The 14,029-nt window shown below is 44.2% G+C and overlaps 1 protein-coding gene across 2 annotated transcripts in view; it reads right to left on the reverse strand.

Moving 5' to 3' along the window:
- Nucleotides 1-14,029, reverse strand: part of Ctnnal1 (catenin alpha like 1) — a 49,194-nt gene that overhangs the window by 23,823 nt on the left and 11,342 nt on the right. For both annotated transcript variants that reach the window (XM_041657519.1, XM_041657517.1), the window contains exons 2-4: nucleotides 9,523-9,712; nucleotides 4,425-4,612; nucleotides 2,209-2,328 (exon numbers count right to left, since the gene is read on the reverse strand). In XM_041657519.1, coding sequence (XP_041513453.1) covers nucleotides 2,209-2,328; nucleotides 4,425-4,612; nucleotides 9,523-9,712 — 498 coding nt within the window. The remainder of the gene's footprint in view (nucleotides 1-2,208; nucleotides 2,329-4,424; nucleotides 4,613-9,522; nucleotides 9,713-14,029) is intronic.

A 14,029-nucleotide genomic window follows, 5' to 3' on the forward strand; every position in this document is an offset into this window, starting at 1 on the left:
TTCCATACAGATAAAAGAGGAGACAAGAATGTTTGCTAAACCATCACTGCTTTTGTGGAAACAGTCACCCCCTTCAGTCACGGTTTCACTCTCAGAGGTCACTTACCTGCAGTCCACAGGTCTGTGATACCGTCCGCCTCCTCCCACACCCTCTAAAATACAAGTTCCATGGGGCAGGCTTCCTTACTGTTATGCCCCCCGTGCCTACAATACTCCAGTTCCCAGGAAGTAATGAGAATCTGCTGAGTAGGAAGAAAGTAGCTAGCTGACGGCTATTGTCAGCATATTCTGACCAAATTAAGAAAGAAAGGGCTTAAACTCTGGAAACAAATACTAAGAAAGTGAACTAGGCATAGCACTTACCAAAGCCCCAGTGGGGAGAATGCCTCCCACCCTCTATCTGAAGATGAGTCAAATGTAACAGATACTCCTGCCAGGTGACATGGTGCATGCCTTAAATCCCAGCACTAAGGAAGCAAAGGCAGGAGGATCTCTATGAATGTGAGATAGCCTGGTCTACACAGTGGGTTCCAGGCCAGCCAGGGCTATTCATCAGCTGAAGTGCACAGTTTAAATGAGTTAATCACAGTCTTACTGTACTCTCTACACCAATATTCTAGAGACCATTTTAATTTTTTTCTTAAATTTTTGAGACAGGGTCTTGCCATGTAGCACAGGCTCCCCTGGAAGTCACTAAACAGCCTAGATTGTTCTCAGACTAATGGTGACCCTCCTGCCTTAGAATCCCAAGTGCTGGGATTATAGAACTAAGCCACCATCCTGGTTCCATGCCAAATTTCTAACGACAAATCAAAATAACAGCGGAAGTTTCCCAACTATGAGGCCAGCAGGAAACACAACTGAAAGCTTCACAGGCTTTGGAATCTGAGTCACATCACACTCGCCCAAGTGATCCAGACAATGTCAGATGATCAGCTGTTATAAAAACACTCGGGCTAATAATCTTCACAGGGGAAGAGTGTGGGGAGGGCAGAAGGAAAGGAAGATGAGAGAAAAAGAAATGAAACAAAAGTTTAAAGAACAGCAGTGGCAGAGCAGAAAAGGAGACAAGGTGTTACAAAATTCACATTACATTTATGTGTTGACTTTGTGTGCAAGTGCACATAAGTGAGCATGCCTGTGTGTCTGCGTGCCTCCTGTGCATCTGTGTGTGTGCTCACACGCATGCATGGCTTGCGAATGTCATAGCACGCGTGTGGAGGTCAGAGGACAACTTGCAGGAGTCAGTTATTTCCTTCCACCATGTGGATCCTGGGGACTGAACTCAGGCAAGCGCCTTTACCCATCCAGCCATCTTGCCAGCCCCCTCTGTATTCAGTTTTTTTTTTTCCAGCAACAAATACTGCTCTCTAGCTTGCCATTGTCCAGGCCAATGTCCACCTCCCAGCTGCAGCTGCAACCAGGAAAGTTCACATCTAAAACTGAAGGAAGGGCCTGAGGGAAGAGGCCCAGATCCCAGTACCACAGGTCAGGTCTGCTGACAAAATGGATTCATAAGCAAACATCCCAACCAGAAAGAGCCTGTCCTGACATACCGTGATCTTCTACCCCTCAAACTTAGAAACGCTGGTCTGAGTTGAGGATCAGGTCCCAAAGAAGACTCCAAGCCGCAGCTGAAGGATGACAGGCTTTGGGAACAGATATAACAAATGCCATCCATTTGCAGAGTGACCTTAGAAAACTCCCTCCGTCTCGGCTTTGGCTCCCTTATATAAAACACTAATAACAACGCCCAGTTTGTGGATGCTCTGAACAGAAATGCAGTCATGTGTATCAAACACCTGCCATAATACAGCCAGTGCAGATAGAACAAGGCATGTGTTCTCAACAGTAATCTAGAATAGCAAGGAAACAAATATGCAAAGAATATTCTACAATTACACAGACCAATTCAATCTGTCTGCCTGAGCGCTGGCAGAAGAGTCAAATGGAACCCTTCATGGAAGGGAAAGCTGGACATTCCACACTGCCAGACCGTTCCCAGCGCAGGCATATGTATAGCCATATATGTAAAGAAAAAGACACATCAGCCTACCACATACCCTGGATTACTTAGAGAGGGTTTTAAGACTAAGATCTTAGATTTACTGAATAAAGAAGTCAATTCAAGGGATTAAAAAGATCACATTTCCATCCAAAGTAAAAGGTACGCATTTATCTGAAGACTTCAGTGTGCTAAGTACATACATTTTGTCTGTCTCCGGTCAGATGTGCAAACTCCACCATCTCATTTCCAAACTGGCTGAAGATCTGGACAAACTCCTGAAAGCTGCTCACTTTCTCTAGTCTCTCCATGGTGGCAAGGACCTGCAAGACAGAAACACGATCAGACCAAGACTTCCAGAGCTGAACGGAGCAAAGGGAAACAAGGGAGGCCCTAAATTCTGTGGGAGAGTTGAGAAAAAAGAAACACACACATACACGCATGCATGCACACAGACATAGACATATGGGCACACATGTGTGCACGCGCACACACAAATACACACACACACACACACACACACACCAGAGAAGGGCCTCTAAGACATAAAAGCTGGTTCAATGGTTAGAACCACTTAGGGAATTGACTTGGTTTTAGGATAAGAAGATGTGGATTTATTTATGTTATTGACTTCAAAGGAAGAAAATATCGCATCTGCAGGTGAAAAGCAAAGGGCAGGCCCGGCACAGAACCAGCAAAACCTCTCGGTTTAGGGACTGCACTGGGGCAAGGAATTCTGAAAAGACAAAGCATTGAACCAGGATTAGTGGAACCCCAGTTCTGGAAGAAAATGGAAGGGAGGTAATCTACAGAGTGGAGGGTTAGCAATTCACAGTTGAAAACCAGTTTAGATCAGTCAGGAGCTGTTGTGTTGTGTAGAACAGATCAGCTGCCAAGAGGCTTCGGGCAGTGTGGGGGAGGGGGAGAATATGATCTGTGCATAGAACAACCAGCAGAAAATAAACGCTGTTCCCCTGACATGAGAGAAACAGTAAACAAATGGAAACAGATTTTCTGTTATTTTTTTTTCTAAAATAACTACTGAATTTCAGCCAGAGCAAGATAGGTTAGAAAAACACAGATATCCTGCTCTTGTTCATTTTTAATGAGGCTACGGAGGACATTTGGCCTGCTAACCTGCCCAGGCGGCTCAGGAAACACACGCAGCTCCATAGATAAGGAAGACAACATACTGAGCACAGCCTGCATCTCAGAAAGACAGGAAAGTCGTCCCTTTGTCCACCACTTTCTCTGATTTCTTTTTCTCCTTAACCCTTCACTTTTTAGTTTGCCCAACATACCTGGGGGTTGGGGTGGGGCCAGCAGGGCTACCCTCAGATCCTACAGAGAGGATGCACCTCCTCCCTGGCCTATTTGATTATCCTCCACCTCATCTAGGGGAGTACCAACAGAAAGCATGGCGCTTGGTTCCCAGTGCTCAGGGGCAGGGCTACTGTCTATAGAACAGCAAGCGTTTAAGTCCATTCTTTAAGCTTTGCATTCTTTAGAAATATTTAAGGGCTCTACATATAGAAACTTTATATCTGTGGATAATTATAGTTTCAGATTATTTTATTTTATTTTATTTTATTTAGACAGGATCTCTTGTAGCCCAGGCAGGTCTCAAACTTATAGGTAGCTGAGGTTGGCCTTGACCTCCTGATATTCCTGCCTCAGTTTCTTCCCCAGTGTAGTGATTACAGGTGTGTATCACCACACCCCATTTTATTATATGGTGCTCAGGATTGGAACAAGGGCTTAGTGCACTCTAAGCAAGCATTCTACCAACTGGGCAACCGACAGTGATTTACATTGTTTACCTTATGTTACTCTCTGATTAAACAAAAGGACTGAAGTATTCGGGATATTTGTTAACTAGGTCTCTACTGCACAGACAACATCAGCTTAGCTTTCCTTCCCAAACTGCACACATTTAAGGCTTCTGGAAGTAAAACCACAACAAGATTTTTGTTGTGTTGTTGATGTTAAATATGAAACATTGTTTACATTTAAAAGTTTAGGCCTGAGGCTGGAGAGATGGCTCAGGACTGACTATTCTTCCAGAGAATTCAGGTTCAGTTCCCAGCAACCACATGACAGCTCACAACCACCTGCAAGTCCAGTTTCAGAGGATCTGAAGCCCTCTTCTGGCCTCTGTGAGCACCAGGCATGCACATGGTACACAGACTTAGACACAGGCAAACAATCATATAAATAAAACACTAATTTTTAAAATAGAAATAAATAAATGTTTAAGCTCAATAAATTAGAAATAGTAGGTGTAGGAAACACACAATTTTCAACTCTGGGCAATGGTGCTATAAATAATTAATTAACAAGCATAGCCAAATTATCTGGATCCCACCTCAACAAGGAACCTGAGCCACCCAGCGACACAAGCACAGCCACAAGTGAGTACCTTGTTTCTCGATGTCACTATCTGCTTGATGACTACTCGGTCTGCCAACAGCAACACCTTCGCCACTGAGGAGAGCAGCAGCCTCGCGGCCTGCACAACTCCTGCTTTGTCTGCCAAAATTGGGATCTGGCCGTCTGATTCCAGGTGATTCAATCTGGTCACATCTGTGAGTGCTGCAATTGTCTCTCCTAACAGGAAAGAGGGAACACTATGTTGGGAATAAAACACTTAAACAAGAAGACAGACTTTTCTCTCATCTTGACTGCAGCATACATGGGAACTTCAGGCACAGAAAACATCCCTACTTTAGATAGTTCCTATGATGCTTCTTAGAATAAAAAACCAAAAAACAGTACACTCTTTTTTATTATTGTTTTGTTTTGGAGACATGGTTTCTCTAAAATGTGTAGCCCAGGCTGGCCTTGAACTCATGATCCTCCTGCCTCTGTCTCCTTCAGCAAACCCTTCCATTGTGTTGCCACCACATCTGGACAGTACACTCTTCAGGACAAACTTTGACCTGCTCAGAAAGATACAATTTGTCTTTCTAGTAATTTGGCTGACCACACAATCTAAAAGCTGATCTGCAAGACAAAAGAAAAGTCCAAGGAGTCAAGAACCAGAACCCTAAATCCAGAGCTGTGAGCAGGACCCAGGGGCCCAGGCCTAGGTGAGGCCCACAGAGGAGGTGAGGAAGGGGGGCAGTACTATCATCACCACTATCTGAAGAAGCTCGGGTTTGGAGGAACATCCATTGCCATCATGGTGGGGAGCATGGGGGCATGCAGGCAGACATGGTGTTGCAGGAATACCTGAGAGTTCTACATCTTGCTGGCAACAGGAAGTCGACTGAGACCCTGGGTAGTATCCTGAGCATAGGAAACCTCAAAACCCATGCCCACAGTGACACACTTCCTCCAACAAGACCATACCCATTCCAACAAAGCCACACCTCCTAACAGTGCCACTCCGTAAGAGATTATGGGGCAATTATCAAACCACCACATCTTAGTCATGGTGTTTTATCACAGCAGTAGAAAAGTAATTAATACAATGTGATTCTCTAAAACCCCTCACTCTTACAGTTAACAAGATTTTAAAAATAATTTTAAGATAAATTTTGATGTCTTAAAAGATGTACATCTAATGACTGAGTTTCTCATAAAAGGTCTATTGCTAATTTTATATATACATACAATAATGTCTTGGCCAGTAACATAAAAAATCTTAAGTAAAAAATATTAGAATCTTTATGGCCAAACCACAGGATACAAAACAGAATGGCAGTTGCTGGGAAAGTGTTGAACAGACTGGAAAAGAGACATAAAGCGGTTGTTAATGTACGGGAGAGAACTCCACAGATGGCAGCCCTAGACTAAAGGAGAAAATGGTTTGGGAGACAGCAAGGAAAGAAAGTATAAACCTAGTAGCTGACCAAAGATAAGAAGGAAAGAAAGAAAAAAAAATCAAAATTATAAACCAAATGATTTAAAGATAGTCAAAAAGACTCGGGAAGGAAATACAAATTTTGTTTCAGAGGACAGAAATTTAAAACAATATGGGTGTACACAAAACACAGGCCCCTAGGAGTGGATAACTAACTGATAAAGTCTATGGTAGCCAGCCTTCGAGAGCTCTCCCTGCTGGTACCCATATCCGCCCAGTGTCCCCTCCCATACTGTCCTCATGCTGGGGGGCAGAAGAGGAGGTATGAAACTTCTGAAATTAAGCAATCAAATCCTCTCTGGCCAAGCCAGTGAGACGCTTGTGGGCAACAGCAGTCACCAGGCAAGCCCAATGCCGGACGCCCTGACTTCAGTCTCTAGAACCATGATAAAGAATACTGACTCCCAAGAGTTGTCCTCCCAACCTCTACACACGCACTGTGGCATGTGAGTGAACACAGACACACACACACACACACACACAGGCACACACATGAATTTTTAAAAACTGAGACCATCATCTTATTTTCTGTCTCTCTCTCTGAGGGAAACCAAGTACCAGGTTACAGCCTTACTACAAAAAGATCCACATGGTGACCAACAAGTCAACCAGGAAGTGAAGCCTGCCAGCACCATCAGGAGCTTGCAAAACACATCTCCAGTTCAGTGAAGCCTGCAGGTAACTGAGGCCTGACAGAGGCCTCCACCCAACGTCCTAAGATGTGCTGCCCCAGGATCGCCCAGGGAAGCCACTTCCTGCCTCAGGTCTGAGACGCTGTGCATGGAGGGTAACTTTCTGCACAGCAATGGAAATTGTTGTGTCACCAAGCTTTTACGGCAAAACCTGCAGAGGACACTCAGAACTAACCTTTATTGTGGAGGAGGGAGCAGAGGAAACGGTGAGTTCATATTCTAGCAGCAGTAGCTGAAAGAAAAGATGTTTGCTTTGTTCCTCTGGAAAATGTCCATTTTTTCCTGTCATTCTCAGCCACCAAAGGCCCTTCACAGAAACCTTTGCAAGTGGCATTGTTTAACCATTCCTTTTCTGACTGAACCCTGGACATTTGACAAATCGGTAAGTGGGCAGTAACCCCAGTCCACTGTAGAACAGGGTCAAGTGTCTTCTTCCCGTCATAGCTCTTCCAAGTGCAGACTGCCAAGAATTCCCAACAAAGGCGTAAAGCTTACAGTTTCATGGTTGTCATTTCTAATTTATTATAAGCAATGAGCTAATATAGTCCCTTAGAGTGAACACTCTAAGAAAAATATTTACTTAACTGCCATAGAAAATACAAATCCTGACAGGTAGTCAAGTAAAAACAACGCAGGAACTCAACTGAGAGAAAGAATAAAATGCCAATAGATGACATAAAGATTTGCTGAGCACCAAATGCACATGCATATCATGTGACAATACTGCTACACATAGAAACAGCTGACTCCACCTACTCTCTCTATATCTCTGTCCGGAGTTCCTGCCTGGCTTTACTCTGCTAAGCCATTGGCCGAAACAGCTTCTTTATTAACCAATGGTAATAAAGCATATTCACAGCATCCAGAGGGGCATCCCACAATCAACCCTGAAGCTCTAAGTTTTAATCACTGCTTCAGACTCCTGCATCGAGTGTACACAACCTGCCCAGGAGAAGATGACCATTAAGGGCTGATGAAGCCAGAAAGCCTTCAGTCTTCATCCTGTCTCGAGGGCGAAGATTCCTTATTTTATAACTGCAAGTAGCTCACAGTTGAGGGAGGGTTTCTCAGGGGATGAAGGGGTACTTCTGTCAGCTTAAAAGAGATGGTATGTGTGGCCCGGGCCACCTGAAGGACTTGCAGGGTCCTCAGCTGGGGCTGTCAGCTCAGACTGAGAACAGGGTGGCAAAGCCAAGGCCGCGCAGGGCCTCGTGCAGCTCTCCCTGAAAGGGTCGCCCCTGCCCCTCTTGCTCTCTTTGCATTGTCCGCTGTACTGTCACGTGCTGTGTAAGTGCCCACAGAGCGATGCAGTGCCAGGAAAATAGGACTCTCCTCTTACAGACCGCTTTGTTTCCTCTCAGCAAACAATGAGGGTTATATAACCCTCTGTTTCTCACAGTTTTGTCTTGCTTTCCAGGAAGTATAAAGATAAATTTCATGCTTAAATAATCATTCTTGCCAGAGATTCTGTTATGTTTTTTCTTCTTATTTTAATAGATTAATTTACCATGTCTTTTATTATGACCCAATTCAAATCCATTTTTATAATGGAAAACATATAAACTACAAATAGGGTAAGGCCTTCTCCTCTGCTTCCCACATAAAGCTGCTCCCTAAACCAGCAAATGGTTAGAAGCCCAAGAGTCTGTTCCTCTAGTTAGCATTCTCGTTCTGCCTGGTCAGCCATAGCACCAAGTGTGCTGTGTATCCTCCCTGCTCTCTGTAACCCCATCACACTGTCTGTGTTAGGTTGTTCTGACTGTAAATGCTTCATATGAAATCTCCCTTCGTCCTTTCTTAACCCTGTCTCAACCTCTCTTCTGCCTGTGCCCACCTCAGTGGTTAGTGGTCAGCCTGGCACGCCACTATCTTCTCCTATGTTTCAGGCTTAGGATTGGAATCAAGAGAGGCCCAACATTCCTAAAAGCCAACTCAAGTCATTAATATTCTGGGCCATATTAAATTAATACAAAACTAAAGTGTTTTGTTGGGGATGTAGCTTGGGGATAGCTTGATTAGCATAAGAACAGGCCAGGGTCTGAGCCCCAGCACAATAGAAAACAAACAAATTCTTAATTTTTTCTGGGTGTAGTAGCACACATGGCTGTAATCCTAGCACTTGGGATCCAGAGGCAGGAGGGTCACTTCAACGTAAAGGACAACCTGATTTATACAGTGAGTTCCAGAACAACCAGAACATAATGAGACTGCCTCAAAATAAATAGATAAAATATCTGGCATAATATCCAGAACAATGGAATTGGTATAAATCGACTCTGAAGTAAGAATTCGCAGTTGGGTATGGCAATGCACACTAGCACTTGGGAGACCAGGGCAGGAGGACTCCCGCTGTGTTTGAGGGTAGCTTGGGCTATGCAGTAAGACCTGCCTCAAGAAGGAAATGAGCAGGGTGTGTGTGCTAGTTTGAATGTAACTGGCCCCCATAATCTCATACAAAATGGCACTATTAGGAGCTGTGGCTTTGTCGGAGTGGATATGGCCTTGTTGGAGGAAGTGTGCCACTGTGGGAACTGACTCTGAGGATTCCTATGCTCATCATACTGCCAGTGTTTCAATCAGCTTCCTATTGCCTGGATGTAGAACTCTCGGGTATCCCTGCAGCAATATATATGCCTGCATGCCGCCATGCTCCCCACCATGATGTCAATGGACTGAACATCAGAAACTATAAGCCACCATCCCAGTTGAATGTTTCCTTTATAAAGAGTTGCTGTGGTCATGGTGTGTCTTCACAGCAATAGGAAACCCTAACTGAGACAGTGTGGTAGCACATGGATTTAACACCAGCACTGGGGAGGCAGAGGCAGGTAGACTTCTATAAATTCAAAGCCAGTTGGGTCTACATAGAAAGTTCCAGGTCAGCAAGGGTTACATGGTGAGACCTTTTCTCAAAAAAAACAGCAAATAAACAAACAAAAAGTAGATAAATATTCACATACCTGCTTGTTTAGCCTCAATGCAGGCAATATTAATTTCTTCTTTCAAATCCCAGTTTTCATTAGCTATGGCTTCCCCTACTTTAACAAATCTTCCAACTGCCAAGTTGACAGCTTGTCCCACACGCTGAATTGCTTGCAGAGTTTTATCAGACTTTTTGATATTATCTTTATGGTTAATAAGTGTGGTAATCTAGAAATAAAAAAAGCAACTTTTAAAATTTTTATCTCAATATTTAAAAAACATATCACAAGGGTCAAGAAAATTAAACCCAGCATATCAGACTAAGCCAAAATACTAAATCAATAGCTTTAGATATTGTAACCCAGGGGCCAGTCAGAAAAGCATCATGCGTCATTTCTCAGGACAATGCTTCTTTAATTGTGAGTTCACCTGACGCGGTTATCTGGGACATAAAGTTCCAGATGCTCTCCAGACCATTAAACAAATCTTAGAGCCATGAGAAGAGGGAACAAATCACAGGTCACAACACTCACAGAAGTTTCCTCCTTGGTTCCACCCAGTAAGGGTGACACCTCTCACGACATCCATTCCATGGCTCACAAAGTAGCTGGGCATACAAAATGGTACCCGCTCATTGTAGGTAGCTGAGCAGCAGAGGATTTGCCTAGCACATGGAGGCCCTTGGCTCAGTCCCCAGAATCATGTGATGATACTTTAAAAAAGGAAGGTTTTACAACTCCGAGATTCCATCTTACATGTAAGAATGGCCAAGATCAAAAACACTAATGACAACTTATGCTGGAGAGGTTGTGGGGAAAAGGGAACACCTCTGCATTGCTGGTGGGAGTGCAAGTTAGTACAATCCCTTTGGATGTCAGTGTGGCGATTTCTCAGAAAATTAGGAAACAAAGACCCAGTAATACCACTTTTGGGTATATAAATTGATCTTAAATGTATATATATTTCTGCTCTTGTTTAAGGAATTGTGTTTGTGTGGCTCATTTAAAAATGTAATGTATAGGGCTGGAGAGATGGCTCAGTGGTTAAGAGCACTGCCTGCTCTTCCAAAGGTCCTGAATTCAATTCCCAGCAACCACATGGTGGCTCACAACCATCTGTAATGAGGTCTGGTGTCCTCTTCTGGCCTGCAGACATACACACAGACAGAATATTGTATACATAATAAATAAATAAATATTTTAAAAAATGTAATGTATAATTAAGAACTACAGGTTAATACATAATTATCTATAATAGTGAAGCTTCTAGTAATGTACGTTAGTTAGGTTTCCTAGTTATATAGAGATATATTTCAGTTAGATAGGTATTCTTCAAATCTTTCAGAGATTTTCAGAATATGGCATTTAAAATGTTTTAAGAAGTTAGGACTAGCCGGGCAGTGGTGGCGCACGCCTTTAATCCCAGCACTCGGGAGGCAGAGGCAGGTGGATCTCTGGGAGTTCGAGGCCAGCCTGGTCTACAAGAGCTAGTTCCGGGACAGGCACCAAAGCTACAGAGAAACCCTGTCTCGAAAAAACCAAAAACAAACAAACAAACAAACAAAAAAGAAGTTAGGACTTTTCATGACACGTGACACATCTCTTCCTGGCAGCACCAATTACTTCAAGAGGAAGATGGGCACCGAACAATCTCCTCATGGAGTTTGCTAGCCATTTGGAAAGAAACTGATCTTGCTTGGACTACCATCTCCATCCTCTTCTTCAGCACCGGGCTGGATGTGCATCACTACATTCAGGTTTTAACTAGGTCCTGGAATCCAAGCCCAAGCCCTTATGCTGGTGGTGCAGGCTCTTTATCCACCACATTATCTCTCCAGAGCCCTGCCACTAAACATTTTCATCCACGATATTATTTTCCAACAAATGTTTAATATCTAATAGATGCCAAGTCTTTAGAACGGGTGGTGGTTTGAATGAGAACGCCCCCCATAGGCTCATATATTTGCAGGCTTAGCCCCAGTTGATAAACCATTTCAAAGGATTATAAAGTGCAGCCTTATTGGGGGCGAGGTAAGGAGGTGAGTTTTGAGGCTTCAAAAGTCCGTGCGAGGCCCAGCGTCTTTCTCTTTCTGCCTGCTGCCTGTGGGTCATGAGGTAAAGCTCTCAGCTACTGCTTCAGAGCCACGCCAGTCTGCTTCCTGCCTCAATGATGATGGACTGACGCTCTGACCCTGTAAGCAGGTCCGGTCCCAGTTAAATGTTTTCCGTTAGAAGAGTTACCTTGGTCATGGTGTCCCTCACTGCAATGAAATAGTGACTAAGACAGGATTCAGGAGTGCTGAGACATAAGTCCTACCTCCAATGTTTGCAGCAGAGTAGAATAACAATTCAATCACAAAATATATTTACTGGGTGAAGAAAAATTCTAAGCAATGAGAAAACATCCACGAATGATAAAGAAAAGGTCTGTGCTACCAAATGGAGAAATACAGTAATCCTGTAAGTAGATAAATAATTTTAATGTGCTATGCCAAATATAACAATATGATATTGTACCCAAGACACCTGAGATTGGCTGCTCTTTCTTCTCTGAGGAAGCGGTACTTCAGCCTGAGAACAAATTGATAGCAGCAGGAGCAGGCTGGCAGCCCCAGGGGACAATGAAACTGAGTGGTTAAAGGCTTTGGGGATGAGCCTGTCCTGTCAAGGAATGAAGTAAGGCCAAAGTGGTTAAAGCAGCAAGCAAAGAGGCAAGCATGGACCGGTGCCCCATGATGGATGGCCAGGAGCTGGCCATGTAAGGCCGGGAACTGGAGTGAAGAATTCATGTTTTGAGCTGGGCGTGGTGGTGCATGTCTGCAATTCCAGGGAGAATAAGGCAGGAGGATTGTGAGCTGTAGGCCATTTTGAGCTACAGAATGAGATTGTGCTTCAAAAACATTTTGTTCTGTGCATTACCAGGGGCCACAGAAGGGTTTTTACGTAGGAAGATGGTATAATCTCTGGGGTGTTTGAAACCAAATCATAAACTTCTTTAGACCTTTCCTTCATGGACCCCATTTCTGAAGGACAGATGACAATGGACATCACGCTGCATTTCTGGGCAGGTTTCAGGATTTTGTAATGTCTTCTCTCTGTCTGTCTCTGTCTCTGTCTCTGTCTCTCTCTGTGTGTGTGTGTGTGTGTGTGTGTGTGAGTGTGTGTGTATCTGTCTCTCTATGTATATCTCTCCCTTCTTTTCTCTCTCTGGGATCAGTCACAGGGACAGAAAGCACACTGCCCCATCACAGCTGCCCCCCACGGAACAATCCTCTGAGGAGCCCACGAAGTAAGAAGCTGCTGCCATAGCCAGCAGCTGTGCAGAACAGAGGTTTTTTTGTCAGTCAGATGAATGAACACAGTTGCAGACGCCCAAGTCAGTTCAAGCCTTTGAACTACCGCAGGCCCAGTCAAACACCTATATTTCAGTTTTGTGACGATGGCCTTTGGTCCAGAACCATCAGGTAAACTCCTACAGAATTCTTAACTCACAGAAACTAAGGCAAATGTTTTTTGATTTAAGGCACTAGTTGGGGTAATTTGTTAGGTGTGAGTGTAAGCTGGCCCCCACGGGCTCATATGCTTGAGCTGATCCCTATCCAGTAACACTTCAGAAGAGGAGCTTTGCTGAAGAAAGTGTGTCTCTGGGAGTAGGCTCTGAGATTGTCGGCCTGCTGTCTGACGCAGGTGCTCACTATGTAACCCTGGATGACCTGAAACTTGCAGAGATCTGCGTAGAATTAAAGGTATGTACCACCACACCAGACTAGCATTGAGATTTTATGCCCTGGTCTCACTTCCTGTTCTCTCTTTCCTTTGGGACTGCCACTACCATGTGACATCCTGCTGCCATGCCTACCTTGCCATGATGCTCTCTATTCTTTCTGGAACTGTTAACTAAGAGAAACCGTTTCTCCCCTGGATTGCTTGAATCAGAGTGTCTAAGCACAGCAATAGAAAACTAAAGGAGGCGTTGTTCTTTTTGTTGTTGTTTTTGAGACAGGGCTTCTCCATGTAGTCCTGGCTGTCTTGGAACTCACAGTCCAGGTTGGCCTCAAACTCAGAGAACCATTTGCCTCTGCCTCCCAAATGCTGGGATTAAAGGTGTGCGCCACCACTGCCCAGCTTGAAGTTCTTTATCAATAGATAGGTAACACAGATTATGGTGCCCAGATCAGGAGAGATGCTATAATAAAACCCAAAATTTGAGAGTAACTTTGAAATCTGGCTGTGTGAATGACTTCGAGGGGATGAGTAAAAAGCCCCAAGAATGTAAAGGATGCTGGACAGAGCAGGAGACTTTGGGGAGCTCTCTCAGTCAATTTGCACTGACAGAACAAGTGCCTTCAGCTGGTCCTACATGAACTCACTGCTTACGGTCAGCCCTACAAAGCCCAGGTTCAGGCCTCCCTAAGACTCGGTGTCTGGGGAGGGGCGGGTCCTCATGGAGAGTGCTTCTGGCTCTTCACTTGGTAGACCAAGCAAATAAATTCCTCAGTTCCACCCTAAAGCATTAGTTTTAGTCACAACTTAATGGCCTCCCAAA

The sequence above is a fragment of the Microtus oregoni genome, unplaced genomic scaffold, assembly GCF_018167655.1.
Source record: "Microtus oregoni isolate MIOR12 unplaced genomic scaffold, Mior012 000008F_ref0000371, whole genome shotgun sequence".
NCBI classification, from domain to species: Eukaryota; Metazoa; Chordata; class Mammalia; order Rodentia; family Cricetidae; genus Microtus; species Microtus oregoni.